Genomic DNA, 16970 nt, shown 5'->3' on the forward strand with positions numbered 1-16970 from the left:
GACAAATTATTGGTCAATAATTCAGTAGTAAACATAAATCCACAATTCACGACACAAATCAATCAATCATACAATTCAGAATAATGAACGTACCGGTAGTATGACCGGATCAGTAATGCCAAATGATGCACTTGTACGCGAAGGATTCTATAGTGATTGACTCTGCAATATTTAAGTTTGAAGTATTAGCCTAACAACAATTTACGCACATCAGAGATACGTTACGTTTGTTTACGGTAGACAGTCAACATTCAGCTATACAAAACATTATTACATCACAAGTACGCTCACCAGTAAGTTGAACTTTGAGAGATAGCAAGCTGCAAATATGGAATTCAGCCTACACGCAAATAAGTATTACCATAGCAGTTGTCAAACTTAAGTCCTGTAGAAGTACATAACAGAGAAGCAGCTCACAAAGCATAAACATCAATCAATCAACTTTCAGTCACAAACTACAGTAACTAACAAGTTCGGCTAGCTGGCAAACTAGCAGCAAAACGAAAACGTCTCGAAAGTTTCATAGACAATCTCGTGGTGAGTGTTGCCATTTGCAAAGAGCGATAACATAACAATGAAGGGGAAACGACGCTAGGTGGCGAATACACAAATTAGCGGGAGTAATGCGGTAAAACGAAAGGCAGGTACTTCTGTGAGGTACTTGGTACTTCTGTGAGGTACTTCTGAGCCTATCAAGGACCTGTTGAAAATCTAACAGAGAGAACAATTAAATAGATTACCACTCAATTGACGTGACGTTTAAACAAATAGACATGCATTCCAAAGCTAGTCTTTATAACGAAAGAACAAAAGGAATCATAGACATACAAGTCTGCATTCTTAATAGTCACTTCAGGTTACATAATCATCAAAGCGGGCAGGTTTACTGACATTACGTGTCGGACGAGTACGTACAGGTATTGAGGACTCATTCAAATCAGTGTTCACGGTCATGTCCGCAGGAGGTGAGTTTACATTTTCATCACTGGTGTTCAATTTCTTAAAAAACGACGACTTTCGTGTCAATTGAACCCCTTCATTGTTTTGTACTGTCACTTCCCCCCTTTCCTTCCTAACTACCTGTTGGGTAGCGCTATCAAAATTTGCATAAAGTTTAATTGATTTTTGACTTTTAACCAAAACTTCATCTCCAACCCGAATATCTGAGTCGACAGCACGTCGCTTAAAGTCAGTATATAGTTTACCATCTATTTTACCCTTCCAGTCTCTGTCTCGAATTCCTTCATCAAAATTCTGAGGTTCTCGGCACAGTTCAGGTAATTTAGATTTCATTTATCTGCGAAACATCATATAATAAGGACCGTAGGCCACCATATAGTAGAAGATGTATTAAAAGTCTTGGCATTAGGCCTACATTATTCATCTCTACAGTAGCGATGAAAGATAAATAGCTTAAATAAGGGGAATTAAGCAAAAAAGTATGCGAAATAAAGTGACGTAATAAGCTAAATGAAAAGTAACCTAAAAACACAAAAAGTGACCTTTGGTAACTTTATAACTTCTTAAATATTGATCCCCCAACCATGAAATTTTGGTTCTACATTTCTTTTGTTAATGGGTAGGTCTACAACCAAAAAAAAAAGTAAATTTAGTAGCAAAAAGTCGCCCTAATCAATAATCATTACTCGATGATGAGCTGATAGATGAGCATTATTGCTATATCTTAAAACTTAAAAAAAATTGGCCTTTCAGCAACAAAAGTGCCCTTTTTTCATAATCTTGCTCCCCCCCAGTCAAAAGTCGTTCCCGCATCCCTTGGCTGAGAAAGCTTCTTGCAGAGCTTAATTCTGACAGTTTCGCATATTTGTAGAGGCTTTGAATCACTGACCCAGGCCCAGTCACCGAGATGGACAGAGCGAAATTTCCGATTGTTGAAGTCTTGCTGCCGTGAAATTATTCCATCCATTAGATGCCGCTGAATGGAGGGCGATCCTTAACGTGCGTTGCTCAAGCGCACACACCGAGAGTCGAACCAGCGTCGCTTGATCTTGAAGTTTTTTCTATCCAGAAGTCACTCGCTAACCAGTTGAGCTATCGGGGCGGATCTTCACTACAGTACAACAGCATTTTGTATATTGTTTGATGTTTCCTGTATGGTGTTGTGTAAGTCTAATATTTTGTGTGATGATTGTTCAAAATTTGAATTTTATGGACTTTGTGTCTGATGCAAATAAATAATAATAATTTCCCGAAAAAATTATTTTGTTCACCGCTGAAGCAATCACAAGTTTTTTCACGGAAACTCTGATCAGCAAGTTTAGTGAATTGAGTTGAGTTGAGTGTCACATCACTTTTTTTTATAAAATTTTCTGCTTTAGGGTTAGGTCTTCCATTTGAGGAAATTGCGTCATTTGAACAAATCTGTCTTCTAAATTGCTAAAAGAGAATCATCTTAAATGAAGCTTATTCAAACAGAATTTGATTAATTGCACTGAGTCTGTTTGAATGAGCTCAACTGAAAGTGATCTAGTTGTTCTTGAAAATCTCATGACTTCGCACTCATTTAAAACCAGGGCTGTTAAAAATTCCTGACCATGTATATCAATTTTGCGAGATAGTCATGTTTTTAAATTGTCGATCAATTGAGTATCGCTGTGATAATAGCAAAACTCTAATGTTCTTTACAAAAATAGATTTGGATATTTTAGACTTTAGAGCTAGAGTACTAGTAAGCCTACAAACAATTTCTCAGTGATCAAATTGAATTTCTGCAAACAATATTCAATCAATGGCCTTACAAAGTTATGTTCCAAGTAAGGTCAGAGACAACATGACCACTGGTAAGTTATTGTTGAATCAAATTGACTGAATAGGCTGTAATGAGGAAATGATTTCAATATTTGTATAATATATGGCTGTGGCTATTCTTACAACATATTGTAAAAATAGCCTCAGAGGCTATTCTTACAAGCACCACTCAAGCATTACGTTTGACATCAATATGCGCTCATGCGTGATCTGGAACTGGTATACAAGTCGCCACCCTGGTTAAAAAGGCGATGACGTCACACAGGAGGAATCCACCATAAAATGGTGGAAAAGTGGGGTGAAATTAGTCAACCATGACAAAAAAAAGCATGCAAGTGTCCGCTTTTACCTAATAGCTATGTAACACAGGCCCGAAAAACACCACATATCTCCTTAGAAAAGAGTTAAACTTGACCAAGTTTAACTATTTATCCGAAGAATACTTCTAAAGTTACCAGCATTTAATCAATAATATATCTTTGTCGTTTCTGCTTTGATTTTTACAATTGAACCATTGCTGGAAAGCGCAAGCTATCGTTTATCCAAATTAAGGTCAGCCAGACTCTAAAAGTTAAAAATATTTCTTAGGTAAAGAGTTGAACTTGACCGACTTTAACCATTTATCCCAAAAATACTTGTAAAGATACCAGCATTTAATAAACGCTAATCTAAAGAACATATCTCTGTCTATTGACAAGCAAAAGTTGAGGTTGATAGCTTTTTCACAAAGCGAGCAACCGGGCTTCAAACACAAGCAAATAGCGCCCGATGACTCGTTGCATTTCCGAATCGAAGCAAGTATACAAGTCTCCCCGGTCTGCGATCATTATATGTCTTTATTAAATTAGTTGTAAGTTGCTTGTTTCTGCTTCGATTTTTACAATTGAACCATTGCTGGAAAGCACAAGCTAACGTCTATCCAAATTAAGGTCAGCCAGACTCTAAAAGTTAAAAATATTTCTTAGGTAAAGAGTTGAACTTGACCGACTTTAACCATTTATCCCACAAATATTTTTAAAGATAACAGCATTTAATAAACGCTAATCTAAACAACATATCTCTGTCTATTGACAAGCAAAAGTTGAGGTTGATAGCTTTTTCACAAAGCGAGCAACCGGGCTTCAAACACAAGCAAATAGCGCCAGATGACTCGTTGCATTTCCGAAAAGCTAGGCTATTTACAAAAAGTGAATACCGCACATGTTAAACAAAAACTGTACATATTTTGAGCACAGCACAGTAACTGTTAGGCCAGATCATCACCCATGTGTCCCTCCTCTCCTTGCCTAGATGAGACCTGCCATTTGTCCTCGCAACCCTTTTTGTTTCCCGACCAAACTGAGAAGTTTAGAGTTTCGTTATTTGTTGGATGCAAATAGACGCATGCTTACATTTTTGACCACCTTAAAACACTAAACCAGTTTCTGCTCGACATAGCCTACAGTGTTCAATTTTTGTCCCAGGAATCAACTCTTCAAGCAATACTTTCCCTACTTTGTGTGCACTAACATCCTAATTTATATGCCATTGTTATCAATTGCGATATTCGTGAATTCATTTGAGGCTTTGGGTACCGGAATTAATATACTTATTTGAACTAGCAAATTCAATCCACAACACTTTCCACTAAGCTGTTACTTAACACTAAGCACGCATATGCGCTGCGATTTGTGGCCGTGTTAGCAACTGAAAAAAAGCCTTGGTGTGAAGATCACAGATTTGTTCAAAATGTGAGCTCAGTAGCCTATTACTGTGCTTGCAACTGCATGGTGCTATCAACGTGCAAAACAACTCGGCTCCAGGTCCCCTGCGGTCACAGACACGCATATTATCCCTGAATAGGGGGGTATCGCGTTTGCCATTCGCTCATTGTCGCCTGGTTTGATTGCAAACAAGTCTGTTCTATGTAGTTGCTTTCCTCATTGCGTCCAGTATGTCAGCACAATTGCTTTATCATCGCGAACGCCATTGTCACTTTTCCTCATCCACCTTTCCCAGGCTTGTTCGCGATGAAAGGCACAGAGTAACACGTAGCAATCTGCGGAACAAGAAGTCGTGGGCACTGAGTGGTAAAGTACAGTAGCAACTTAACAGTGACGACACAAATGCATGAGCAATGGAGACAGCACACAAGCAACGAAAATGTTAATGCAATTCACTAACTTGAAAAAACGCTTTCGATGGCCTTGATTTCCGCCTCACATTTATCGGTCATGAAAAACGAAGGGTTCCAGTTTTCTGACCACCCTTTTACAACAGAAAGTGCTTCTGCTATGTCTGAAGCTTGTTCATTTTGGATAATAAACGTAGCAACAACCTGGTAACCAACATTCGTTCTGACGCAAAGAAAAAATAGAGGAAGGGAATACTTGGACGTCTTGTAAGTTGCATCCAAGAGGCAAATGCCTTGGCCGCAACGATGCAACAATCGTATTATCTTCATCTAAGATGAGTTACAATCAACTAAATTTTCATCTTATGATAGTAGCCTACAGAAATAATATACGGTACTGTACGTAACATTGAAAACCACCAAGCCTACTACGTGAATATGGTAAAAAATAAATTGTCTCAAAAAGATTGGTTGTGACCCAAACCCTGCCTTTGGTTACCGCTGGACATGTCACTTGGTCCAATCAATAACACCACATAGGCGTATGGATTTGGCACACTAGATGGAAAAAATACAAAAGAGGTCAGTGAAGTAGGCTAGGCTACTTTGAATCAACAAAGCTTTTACACCTGAAAACTGAGTGTCTTTAAGAAACGAGATGAAAAGTTGATGAAACAGAACACATTTACATATGTTTATAGCATTTTTTGCAGTTAGTAAACCGTTTCCTCTTTTATGATGCCTAACCTCCACTTTGGTGAAAACACTGTGCTTTGCAGAAACCTTTTCAGAATCTTTGTCAACAAAGAAAAGGCTTATTATTGTAGTATGAATATCAACACTTAGTACACTAGTGAATTACAATGACAGGATGTTAAAAATCAACATTAACATGGCACCGTATGCTCGTTTCTGAACAACAACAAGCTTCGTTCCTGCTTTTGCTTCGTACTCTTCAATGGATCTCATGGCATCTTCAACTGAAGCCAACCACTTTCAACAATAAACAATTGATTTTTTACTGTTATAAACTTATGGATCTTCATCACCCATTTTTTGCCATAAGAAATCAAAGCATTTATGCCATAGCCTAAGATTACAGTGAAGAAATGTAAATACTACACACATGCAACAAATCTGGATTTAGCGAGTATAAGGTAGCTGATAGTTTGAAGCTCCAGTTTTTCTTCTTTCCTTCTACTATAAGTACTTCACCACATTTAGGTTTGTTTTATTCTGATGACAGCTCCTGATGAGTCAGTCAAAAAAAAACTGCAGCTTCGAGCTACCTTTTACTTGCTATTTTCAAGTTCTGTACCACCATTTGCTATGAAAGAGTTCAACATACGTATACTAATTGTGTTAAGTTGGAAACAGTAAAATAGTTGAATATTGATGAACTGTTGAAGGTCTTGTTGGACCGTAGTATATTGCAGCAACTACATTACAAACCTGTACTAGTCCATGACTTTCAGCCAGCTCTCCCAAAGAATGTTAAATGTCCTAAATGCATCAGAACTTTTAATGCCAGGATTGGACTCATTAGTCATTCAAGAACACATCGTTAGCGTTTTATGTGAGGACCATTGAAGAAACGATTTTTATCAAATGTTACAAGTTTCAAGCATAACGCGTCAAGGCCAATAAGTCTTTTCGTTGTTCACGGTTTACATAACCTTGGTTTAATTGACAAAGCGAGATTGCAGTATCACCTGAACATTCAATGTCACTTCTCCATAAGGTTGCATTTCCTGCAGAACCAAGACTTCGTTTTTGGCGGCATTGTTCTACCAAGACATCTCAGATGGTGCCAATCTAGACACGAGTCGCACATGATGCTGTCGCCTGCATCAAGATCTAAATAACAGGAGATGCACAACCAGCGGCCTTTATTTCGCAAAGTGGTCAGTAGGTTCTCCATCAACGTCCAACCGTCAAAAGAAAAATGTCTTCGCACAGAAGCAATGGCAATGTTTTCATCTAAACACTTCATTGAAATTCTTTCGGGCAACGTTTCAATTTCATTTTCTTCGATCAGTCGATCGCTGAATGGACGCAAGACCTCTTCTACTACCTCAGAATCGACAAACCAACTGAGTATTGCTGAAAAATTTGACCATGGGTGACTTTGTTTGATGTAGCCTACGTACGCTTTGACGTAGCCTATCGGCTAGGCAGACCCACAGAAGTCAAAGTGTAGTTTTTTAAACTAACGTAGGCTATAACAAAAATGAAGTCACACAAACATAAATGCAACAAACCTGCTTCTTTCTGAAAAGACGACTTCAGTCTGAATGGAATTGGTTTGCTCTTTTTTTGTCTCTTGCGTGGTAACCCAATGACTGTCAATCCAGCTCCTTTTGGCCTGCCACGTTTCATCATCTTCGGTGGAAATTTAATTGATCCTGCATCATCTGTTAATAAACACAACGAGAATCGAATATAGGCTACAACGTAGAAAACATCACTATTTCAACGTTTTTATTAAAAAATTTATAAACATAATGCATTATGCAATGCAAGAAAAAACAACTAATCAGAAATAAATGTTTCAGAAACAGCACATACTTGTAAAAGACTGAATAGAACTGGACGGTGTCTGCATCATAATCGCACTGGTATCAACGGTCGACAAGACGTCACCGGGTGTGTGCTGTGAACTACTACTTGAGACTGTAGGAAGTGCAATTCCAGGATCATTGCTGGAAGATGTTGCAGCAGCACTTCCAGTATCAGTGCCTGAAAAGGATCACCTCTGAGCAATGAAGAAACAATAGAAGCGTCGCACGAGTCTTTACTGGACAATTATTGGATGTGTTGCACTGTTGCAATGGGGGCCAAACTGACGAGGTTACGGTCCTGGCCGGAACATAATGTCGTATAATCGTAAATACGTGCACTGGCAGTAGATATTGTGATATACCGTATTTTGAGTTGGAATCGAGCACTTGAGGTGTCAACAAATCTACATTAACCTTTTGAAAACAAGATTTTGTTGCAGCCAAAACATGCTTCTGGCGTGGTTACCGAATGCCAACCAATCCAGTATCTATCAAAATCTGCTAGGTGTTTCTCGATGATTATTTGCACAATGCTGCATCACCTGCCAATAAACTCATTACTTATCAAATAATGCAGACCGTGCTATAATCTTAAGAAACATGAAACGTAGTGTAAGCGCAGCATGCAATGCAAGAAAAAAAAAACAACTAATCAGAAATGAAGCTTTCAGAAACAGCATACTTCTAAAAGACTGAACAGAACTGGACGGAGTCTGCATCATAATCGCACTGGTATCAACGGTCGACAAGACGTCACCGGGTGTGTGCTGTAAAGTACTGTTTGAGACCGTAGGAAATACAATTCCAGGATCATTGCTGGAAGATGTTGCAGCAGCACTTCCAGTATCAGTGCCTGAAAAGGATCATGCAGTTGTTCACAAAAGCAGAATTACTGAGCATCTGCAACCTTGTATAATCGTAAATTAGTGCGCAACTGCGCATGCAGTACATATTAGCCCACATATTGGATAGCTCAACGCCATAAAAATCATTGCTCAAAAAAAAATTGACTGCAAAATCACGACGCAAGTTGCAGTAACTAACCCATATCTCTTCAGATATTTGAAAAAGTAGGCTAGTTTTTCTGATTTAGTAAATAGTGCTAGCATATAGGCCTACCTTTCTGAGTTTGACCCAAAAAGTTCACAACTTGGAATTTCTTTCCTTCCTGCAAGAACTCTGCAATTTGTCGTAAATTATCCAGGTTGTATTGGAATTCATCCATTCCTTGTTCAGATATCATTAACGTTCTGATAAAACACATCTTCTTTGAGGCTTGTTAAGAATCTCAACAGCTGGTAATGTGGATGCAGGACCGTTGTCCAGTGAGTTTCTTGTCAGGCGATGGGATTTAAGAAAATATTGCATTGTCCACCGTTCTGAACAAAGATTGGGATTGTACTCTGACATATGGAGCTGCCTTCTAACTGCCAAGACATGCCTACAAGGTAGCAGCATTGATGATGTGAATCCACAAGGACATGCTGTTGTTGTGACTGCCAATTCCCCATGGACACGAGATTTTACTATGGCAGAATCATTCAAAATCTCTGACATGACAACCTTTTCCGCTAACTTGAATTGTTGTTGCACATGAATATATGCAAATGGTGTCAGTAGCTGTTGGTATTGTCTCTCCGCCACACTTGAAATCGCATCAATTGGAACCTTAAGGAAAGCATTTGACGCTTTGTGGTCACGTTCGGTGGAAAGAGATTGGATACATGCCATCAGATCTTTAAAAAACATGGTCATTCCTGAGTATCTTGTTATGACACTTTTCAACTTTCCATTGATGGATTCCAGTCGATTATTAGTTCTGTTCAAAAAATTAGCTTTCAAGTTGCTCAGTCCATCCACCCATTGATGTCGAATAGCATGCCAGTTATCGTTATAATATGTTGTGACAGCAATTGGGACTGTGTCAACGAATTGGTTATACAGTAAATTATAAGCTGACTCATTTTTGGCATTTGCCAGTTTTCCTAAAATTTCCAGTGATACCTGCCTTTGGGCTGAAGAAATGCCTAATTTTTCCATAGAAACTTCTGTACGAAAAGTGCGAAGGGTATGAAAATAGCAAATTAAAATTTCTGCAGTAGGCAGCATTTTCATCATGGCATCCCGCTCTGTCATGTCTTTGTCAGCCATTACAACCTCCACTTTATCCCAAGCTGGATTGTGGAGTTTAAACTGAGTTAACAGCTTGCTGATGGTCAGTTTGTCTTCAGTGGCTACAAGCCACAGACACAGAATTTCACTCTGACCTAAGCCATCAACATTCAGCATCACATATAATGGCATTCTCAAGTCATTAAGTTTGTAGGTTGCATCAATCAGCAGCATTTCGGGATATGCCGCAAAGGTTTCCCGCATGTCTTTCGTTTGAAAGTATATCGCCTGCAATTGTTTGTCATCATCTGCAAACACATCTACTGCAGCACCTAAAATGAAAATAAACTGAGGATTAGTATACCCTACAAAGCAAGAATCTTGACAATCCTGGGCCAGACTAAAATAGCGCAAAACAATTAGGCCTATTAGGCACTCCATCAGATTTAAAAGCAAAAACATCAACTTTTAGTGAAATTTGTTTTCTATTCTATGTTATTTTAATTATTGGCCAGAGGAAGGATGTTTAGGCCTTTGGTAATATTTACATCATATAATCAATGTTCCAACTGAGCGGTTGTATACCACTCTCACCCCATTCTCTAAAAGATGCCACATTGCAATGCTTAGGGTCCGTTAAAAGGATCCATTAGGAGTAAACTTTTACGTAGATTTCAAATTTAGCAATGTTTTCTATTTCTATCCACTCAAAGTAGAATTGTTTCAAGATATTGAAGACCTTTGATTGAATTCCTTGATCCCGCTTTCAATCTTACAATCCCCATAGCGCCTTATGTTGCAACAAAAATCTTTGGAGCATGAGTTTGGGAAAGTAGAATGAATTCTTGTGAAGAAAATGAAGCAAAAAATACTCTCAATTGACCCTTTATAGCTCAATGTTGCAAATTTTCCACACGTTGTAGGGTACTGCTAATGTTCTGTGTTGGTTATACTAGACAAACGTTTTCTGAATAGAAAAACGTCTGAAAATTAGATATTTTTCTTGTGTAGCCTACTATGATGTGCGTATACTGGTAATCCGCAGTTTGCTGCAGTAGACGAAGTCTATTGACCGGTAAACCAGGCGGTCAACACTTTAAATTGAACTGGCAATGGTGAGATTGAACCCACGTCATCGAAATAATTCATCTGCAGTCTAAACCATTACGGCAAGAGGTCAATCGCGAATTGCTTAATTGACATTATATCTGAAATGGTTCAAGAAGAATGCTCACAATATCATGTGACACTCAATCTGCAGCAGCGACCTGTAGATTGCAAATACGCCTACGGTGTTGACCAATGTTACAGGCAACCTGGTAGCCTATTCTTGCATTGCTGCAGTACTACAATGATGCAAAAAATTAGATTTTTCCAAGGTCATGACCCTGACCACAGCTTGCACACACACATCCGGCTCTAGGCCGGAGTCACATCACCTCCAGTACGGAGCCAGAATTTGACCGGAACCGGAGCTCATTCTATCACTACTTATCATACTGCACATAGAAATTAGAAAGTCATCTCTACTATTTAGCATGAACATATCTTGTACTGTATAACAGACAAAAAAGTTTTGTCTGTCGACTAACCTTTTTCTTTGTTCATTTCATTAATAAGTTCATCATAGGTGTTTTCATACAAAGGTCTCTGTTTTGCGGCAATATTATGCAGATCTTCAAGAATAACTGTTTTTCCTGTAGAAGCTGCAATGTGCTTTTGTACCAACTTTTTATTTGCTTTGGTGGCAAGCATTTCTCCGATCACACTGCTTTCTGTTTCATTTAATCTTCGTTGTTTAGGCATCAAATTAAATGCATTCTGAAAAATAATTTATATGCACATAATCAAGAAAACGACATATCTTTTGACAGGTGTCCAACCCACAGAGATGGGCAAGATCACCAGGTTTGGTGAATCGGCGGCTTGAATATGACCAGTTTCGCACAAACTGGTCATATTCAGCATGTGCGTAGTCATGCGCGCAAAGTGAAATGACCACTTTACCGTGTCTTACGATGAAGTCAAGATCAGAAAAACTGTCTTGCAACATTCTTAACGTGTTTTAGTACAGTAGCAAACAATATTTGAACTTCAAATGTCATAATCAAAATGCAATTATACACGAAAAGTAATTTTTTGGATAGAGGGGGTTTTGGACGGAAATTTCAATTTTTTTTACTAGTGGTCTTAGAATGTACTGTTGTATCCTAAAACCTGGGTTAAAATTGAATTTGAAAAAAAAGCCGATTAACCCCCCCCCCCCTAATGTTATTGCTCTTTTTTATCCTTCACATAATTTCTGATGAAAGCCTCCTTATCATATACAGGGCTAGTGTGACCATAGCTCAAAGGCTATGACTACTACAAAGGGTTATTTCCACTTCATTGAAATCATGATTATGATCATTGACATTACTAATCTCAGTGATGCATAGCGCTTTTCCATCTGACGTTGCATTTACTTTGATTCCAAATGGACAACCTTTGATAAAAGTACTGAAAAACAACAAAGATGAGGTGACATAGGCCGTGTTGAATCACCCATAAGTACACCTGAATTAGCCATAACTCACGTTAAAGTAGCCTACCTGCAAGTCATGTCAAATTGCCCATAAGTTGCATCCAATTACCTATAAGCCCACCTGAATTACCCATAAAGTCACGTTGAATTACCACAAGTTCAGCCGAGCATTCTCATAAATCTAGTCGATTTACCCATAAGTGACGTCATATTGCCAAAAAGCTGCGTTGAAGTACCCATAAGGCATGTCTTTATGGATAATTTCATGAGACTTACGGGTAATTTGACGAATTGTGCTGATGAGCAATTCGACGTAACATATGGGTAAATTGACAAAACTAATGGGTAATTCAATGCAACTTAGGAATAATTCTGGGCATGACAATTCAATGGAAATTACAATAGACAGCATGCGGGAATGGTTCAGCAGAATATATGCATTTTGCTAAGTTCTAAGCATTCATAAGGAATGTAGGCAATTTGCACTTATGCAAAACTCAATCTATTAGCAAAACTTATTACAATAGACAGCATGCGGGAATGGTTCAGCAGAATATATGCATTTTGCTAAGTTCTTAGCATTCATAAGGAATGTAGGCAATTTGCACTTATGCAAAACTCAATCTATTAGCAAAACTTATGCATATAGGCTACATGAGTAGCTCAACCTATGGGCACCAAGGACAAAACCATCATTACTTACCTTTGATTTGGTCTTTTTCCTTGACTACATGATTTGGGTGTTCTTCCTCCATGCACACAAGCATACTGTATTGTACGATACTTCAACTGTTCATTCCAGGTTTTTGTGGATGTAAGTGCTAGACGTCGTTTTGCGCGTTCAATTGTTATGGAATTTCTCACATAAACATTGACAAAGTTTTCTTTTTCCCATTGCTTAATAGCCGAAGAAAGTGTCTCAAAACTGTAATATAATGCTCCCTTCGTAATCATGATGACGATGGATTCATTGACGTGTAGTTTCGATCAGCAAAATCAGCAACTACCGCGGTTCACTCTACGATCAAGTGTGCAGCACAAGCCAATACGCATGCGCGCGAAATTACGTATGAGCGTCGTCGGATGAAACGCCTGAGCGCATTAAGGTCTTGCTCGAGTAAACAACGTCTTGCTTGAGTAGTGCTTGTAAGAATAGCTTCAGAGGCTAGTTTTACAATATGTTGTAAGAATAGCCACTTCGATAATATATAGGCTTAATGTACCTGTGCTAACTAATTACTAACAAAGTAAATGTCGGAGCCAACTACTGACAACTACGCTATGGTAGCCTAATGCAGAATTTCACGTCGCCCCTGGGTCATTCCATGTCAAAACACCCAATGGGTTAAACACCACCTTCTTCGATTTTGATGAAATTTGGCACGTTTGTTGCATATGGGCAGAAACCCCCAAATATAAAATTTTATCGCGATCGGACCAATGGTTTTAGAGATATTGACCTTTGAACTTTTAACCTTTTTGACGAGGCGCCAAAGTTTAAAACTTAATATCTCATTAACCACTTGACCAATACCCATGTGTGAGGTACCATTTTAAAGGAAATTGACTCAGGAATTCATTTTTGACACTAAAATTTGAATTTAACTTTGTTTAGAAGTAATGACCTTTTCACCTATATTTTGACCTTGAATTTCACCTTGTGGGACAAGTTTGGTTTCTATTTTAAAACATCTAAATTGTAGTCAAGGTAATGGACTATAACCTCTGTAAAAATCAGAACACTATTATTTTTCGTTTTTGAGATATGTGAATGTAAAAATTCTGTATTTTATGAAAAGTAACTTTTTTTTGATTGTCACTTAAAATCTAGGCTTTTGGAACTTGATATTCTTTATTTTACAATTAGCATCATGAACTGCAGTATAATTTAGTATGACTCAAAGTTACTAGACTGCATTTAAAAAGTGACCAAACTTATTTCAAGTCCTGACCAATACAAAAAAACAGGCATGAAGTAATATCTAAGCTTTTCGGTTTTTTGACCGTAGGCCAAAATGATTTTGCAGTGACCTAAAAAAAGTTACGGCCATGTTGGTTAATTGACCAATAAATAAAAGACAAAAATTCTAAAACAATTTCAACTTGCATAGCAGTGTTAAATTGTTTTTCTCTTTATTTCTCTTCGTGTATGAGGTAATGCAGTCGCGCATGCGTCTGCGTTAATTTCACAATCTGAATCCTGTCAATTTCGACATAAAAATAGTATAGGGTCTTGTTTTTGACACAACTGCAGTAAATATGCATTTCATCATGCACATTAGATGGCGAAGATCATAATACCATTCAAATTGCCTAATTCATGCACCAGTTATCAGAAGATCCAGCTTTTACCAAATATTGTGACCTTGGGAATATATATTCAGTTATTCACTGGTGGCTTTTTTAACACCTTTTGATGTTAAATATTGGTTTACATCTCCAAGTTAGACAAATGCTGTAGTGAATGACTTAGAAATATGGAACGCTCTCACAAATGCCATTCAGCTCACCTATAAAAGAAGCAAATTAGGCTACCCTGACCTTTTCCTTGAAATGGCTGTTGCTGCTCGCGCAAAACTCAACCTGCACCTGTGGTACCTCACTGAGCGCCACATTGTGTTTGCTTTTGCGAGTGATCGTGTGAGCATATCCACCAAAGTCCAAATGTGGCAAAAGATGCAAACATTTCGATCAAGTTCCGAGAGAGCCGTTATTGGAAAGGGCTTTGTTCAAATGCCTTCTATTCAAAACTCCACTCACTTGCCAGACTTGATCGGACCAGACTCTTTTAAACTCTTTAAAGTTTTGCCCAAGTTTGAATGTTTGTCTCATGAAAGTACCAGATCTGGTACCATATTATGGAGGAGTTTTCATCATTCAAAGCTCTGCCACAGAACATGCCTGCTACAAATGATGTTGCGGAGAGCGTTTTGGGCTTAGTCACTGATGTTGAGGAAAGGGTTTCTGCTTCAAGAAGTGAGAAAGAGTTGGACAAAGCAATTAAACTGACTCACGATTACTGTTCTAAGTTCGAGATATGGCCAAGAAGTCATTGTCCACTAAAAAGCTGGGCACAACCACAAAATCATTTTTAAGAAATATTAGGTGGTAAACCAGTATGAAAAACGAAAAAAAACTGTCTTTAATTATATTAATGGCTAATTAGAGTGGAGTTCCTTTCATAATAAAGGAACAAACTTATGTGTGTTGCATGTATGATGAGTTTCCCTGGATAGGAATAGTGGAGAAGGTATCTGAAGAGTTTGGTGATTTCCTAATCATTTTTATGCATCCACACGGACTATCTACTCAGTTGCGGTGGCCATTACAAGTAGATCGATGTTGGCTACTAGAAAAGGATATTCTGTGCATAGTTAATACCCCATCTTTGACTTCATCATCGCGCAACTACATGCTGAACAGATATGATTTACTGCAAATATCCAAAGTTTGCCCAAATTGGTCGCTTAATTCCTCCATTGTAGAAAAGTAAAACTGTATTTTCAGTAACCACTTTCTCAAATTGTGTGGCTTATGAATTTTCGTAAGTCTAACTACATGCTCTGAGTATGAGGTAAAATGATCATAAACTCTTGTGCTCACTATCTAAATGTCTTGCTGGATATTTTACCCAAAGTAACCTTGTACCGTACATTACTATCATTGAAATCAGAAAAATAACATTTTTGTCATTTAGTTAATTGCAATTTTCTTTGTCTTGAAAATATGCATGCTAATTATAGCTCATGAATTTTTTCTTAATTTGAACATTGTATTTGTATATACCAAATATTGCAGGTAAATAGCAAAGTCAAAAAACAACAAAAACGTTTGAAAACACATTTTTAACTTAGATTAACATTCAACCATACCGGTACTAAATTAATGATTAGTACAAGTCTGTAAATTAGTCAGAAAGGTGATAAATATCACAAAACCGCTCAAATTTGAAAAATTCTCAACTATTCTTCCAGCACTGTAATTTAGCGGCCTATTAATTCTGTACGATGTATGATATTATACGGTTGTGTCATATCATTGTGAAGTTATGCATATCAAGCAATTGGAAAACTCCTAAATGGATGCAGATTCATCCAATATAATTATATACTGCCGCTGTTGCTTTATCATGACAGGAGAATAATGATAAAACATCAAAGATCAATGCTCTTTTCTGATGTATTTATTGTGAAAATATTTTGTGATTCAGTCCTGAAGTCTACACTTCAAGTTAGCAATCATTCAGATACCAGATTTGACTTCGCAAAAATTTTTACCGAAAAAATATTTTTTTCACCAAATACAGAATTTTTACATTCACATATCTCAAAAACGAAAAATAATATTATTTTCTGATTTTTACAGAGGTTATAGTCCATTACCTTGACTACAATTTGGATGTTTCAAAATAAAAACCAAACTTGTTCCGCAAGGTGAAATTCAAGGTCAAAATATAGGTGAAAAGGTCATTACTTCTAAACAAAGTTAAATTCAGATTTCATTGTCAAAAATGAATTCCTGAGTCAATTCCCTTTAATATGATACCTCATACATGGGTATTGGTCAAGTGGTTAATGAGATATTGAGTTTTAAACTTTGGTGCCTCGTCGAAAAGGTTAAAAGTTCAAAGGTCAATATCTCCAGAACGAATGGTCCAATCGTGATAAAATTTTATATTTGGGGGTTTCTGCCCATATGCAACAAACGTGCCAAATTTCATTAAAATCGGAGAAGGTGGTGTTTAAAATTTCAATTTTTTTGGGTGATTTGACATGGACCCCCCTACCTTTTTCTATCTTGGTTACATGATTGGGCAGTTGGGAGGCTGGGATGCAACCTAATTCGTACCATGAACAATTCGTACCGTCAGTTCGTACCTTGAAAAGATCGA

General features: G+C 37.7%; 3 protein-coding genes across 3 annotated transcripts in view; 1 reads left to right on the forward strand and 2 right to left on the reverse strand.

Annotated features, from left to right (window-relative positions):
* Nucleotides 1-2667: 2667 nt before the first annotated feature.
* The window catches only part of LOC145775182 (magnesium transporter NIPA2-like), a 49248-nt gene continuing 34945 nt past the window's right edge, over nucleotides 2668-16970 (forward strand). The window contains exon 1 of the mRNA XM_082586417.1: nucleotides 2668-2801. Coding sequence (XP_082442543.1) covers nucleotides 2750-2801 — 52 coding nt within the window. The 5' untranslated portion in view covers nucleotides 2668-2749. The remainder of the gene's footprint in view (nucleotides 2802-16970) is intronic.
* Nucleotides 6609-8686, reverse strand: LOC145775390 (uncharacterized). Its single transcript, XM_082586685.1, has 5 exons — nucleotides 8563-8686; nucleotides 8126-8296; nucleotides 7451-7621; nucleotides 7144-7296; nucleotides 6609-6985 (listed from the first exon to the last, which is right to left on the reverse strand). Exons 1-5 carry the CDS (start codon nucleotides 8684-8686, stop codon nucleotides 6609-6611), a joined length of 996 nt encoding a protein of 331 aa, XP_082442811.1.
* Nucleotides 8686-13159, reverse strand: LOC145775391 (zinc finger SWIM domain-containing protein 1-like). Its single transcript, XM_082586686.1, has 5 exons — nucleotides 12783-13159; nucleotides 11940-12054; nucleotides 11198-11376; nucleotides 10629-10711; nucleotides 8686-9887 (listed from the first exon to the last, which is right to left on the reverse strand). Exons 1-5 carry the CDS (start codon nucleotides 13031-13033, stop codon nucleotides 8686-8688), a joined length of 1830 nt encoding a protein of 609 aa, XP_082442812.1. The 5' UTR covers nucleotides 13034-13159.

This window comes from Aplidium turbinatum, chromosome 8 (assembly GCF_918807975.1).
Source record: "Aplidium turbinatum chromosome 8, kaAplTurb1.1, whole genome shotgun sequence".
In the NCBI taxonomy this organism is placed as follows: domain Eukaryota; kingdom Metazoa; phylum Chordata; class Ascidiacea; order Aplousobranchia; family Polyclinidae; genus Aplidium; species Aplidium turbinatum.

Excerpts from the sequence above, each read along its gene's own strand:
- LOC145775390 (XM_082586685.1), bottom strand. The coding sequence starts at position 8,686 with ATGATATCTGAACAAGGAATGGATGAATTCCAATACAACCTGGATAAT. Across the intron at positions 8,297-8,562 it reads TTTGGGTCAAACTCAGAAAG|GCACTGATACTGGAAGTGCT; the intron begins GTAGGCCTATAT and ends GATCCTTTTCAG. Across the intron at positions 7,622-8,125 it reads TTCTGTTCAGTCTTTTAGAA|GCACTGATACTGGAAGTGCT; the intron begins GTATGCTGTTTC and ends GATCCTTTTCAG.
- LOC145775391 (XM_082586686.1), bottom strand. The coding sequence starts at position 13,033 with ATGATTACGAAGGGAGCATTATATTACAGTTTTGAGACACTTTCTTCG. Across the intron at positions 11,377-11,939 it reads ATAATCATGATTTCAATGAA|AATGCATTTAATTTGATGCC; the intron begins GTGGAAATAACC and ends ATTATTTTTCAG. Across the intron at positions 10,712-11,197 it reads GCCGCAAAACAGAGACCTTT|ACTGCAGATGAATTATTTCG; the intron begins GTATGAAAACAC and ends GTAATGGTTTAG.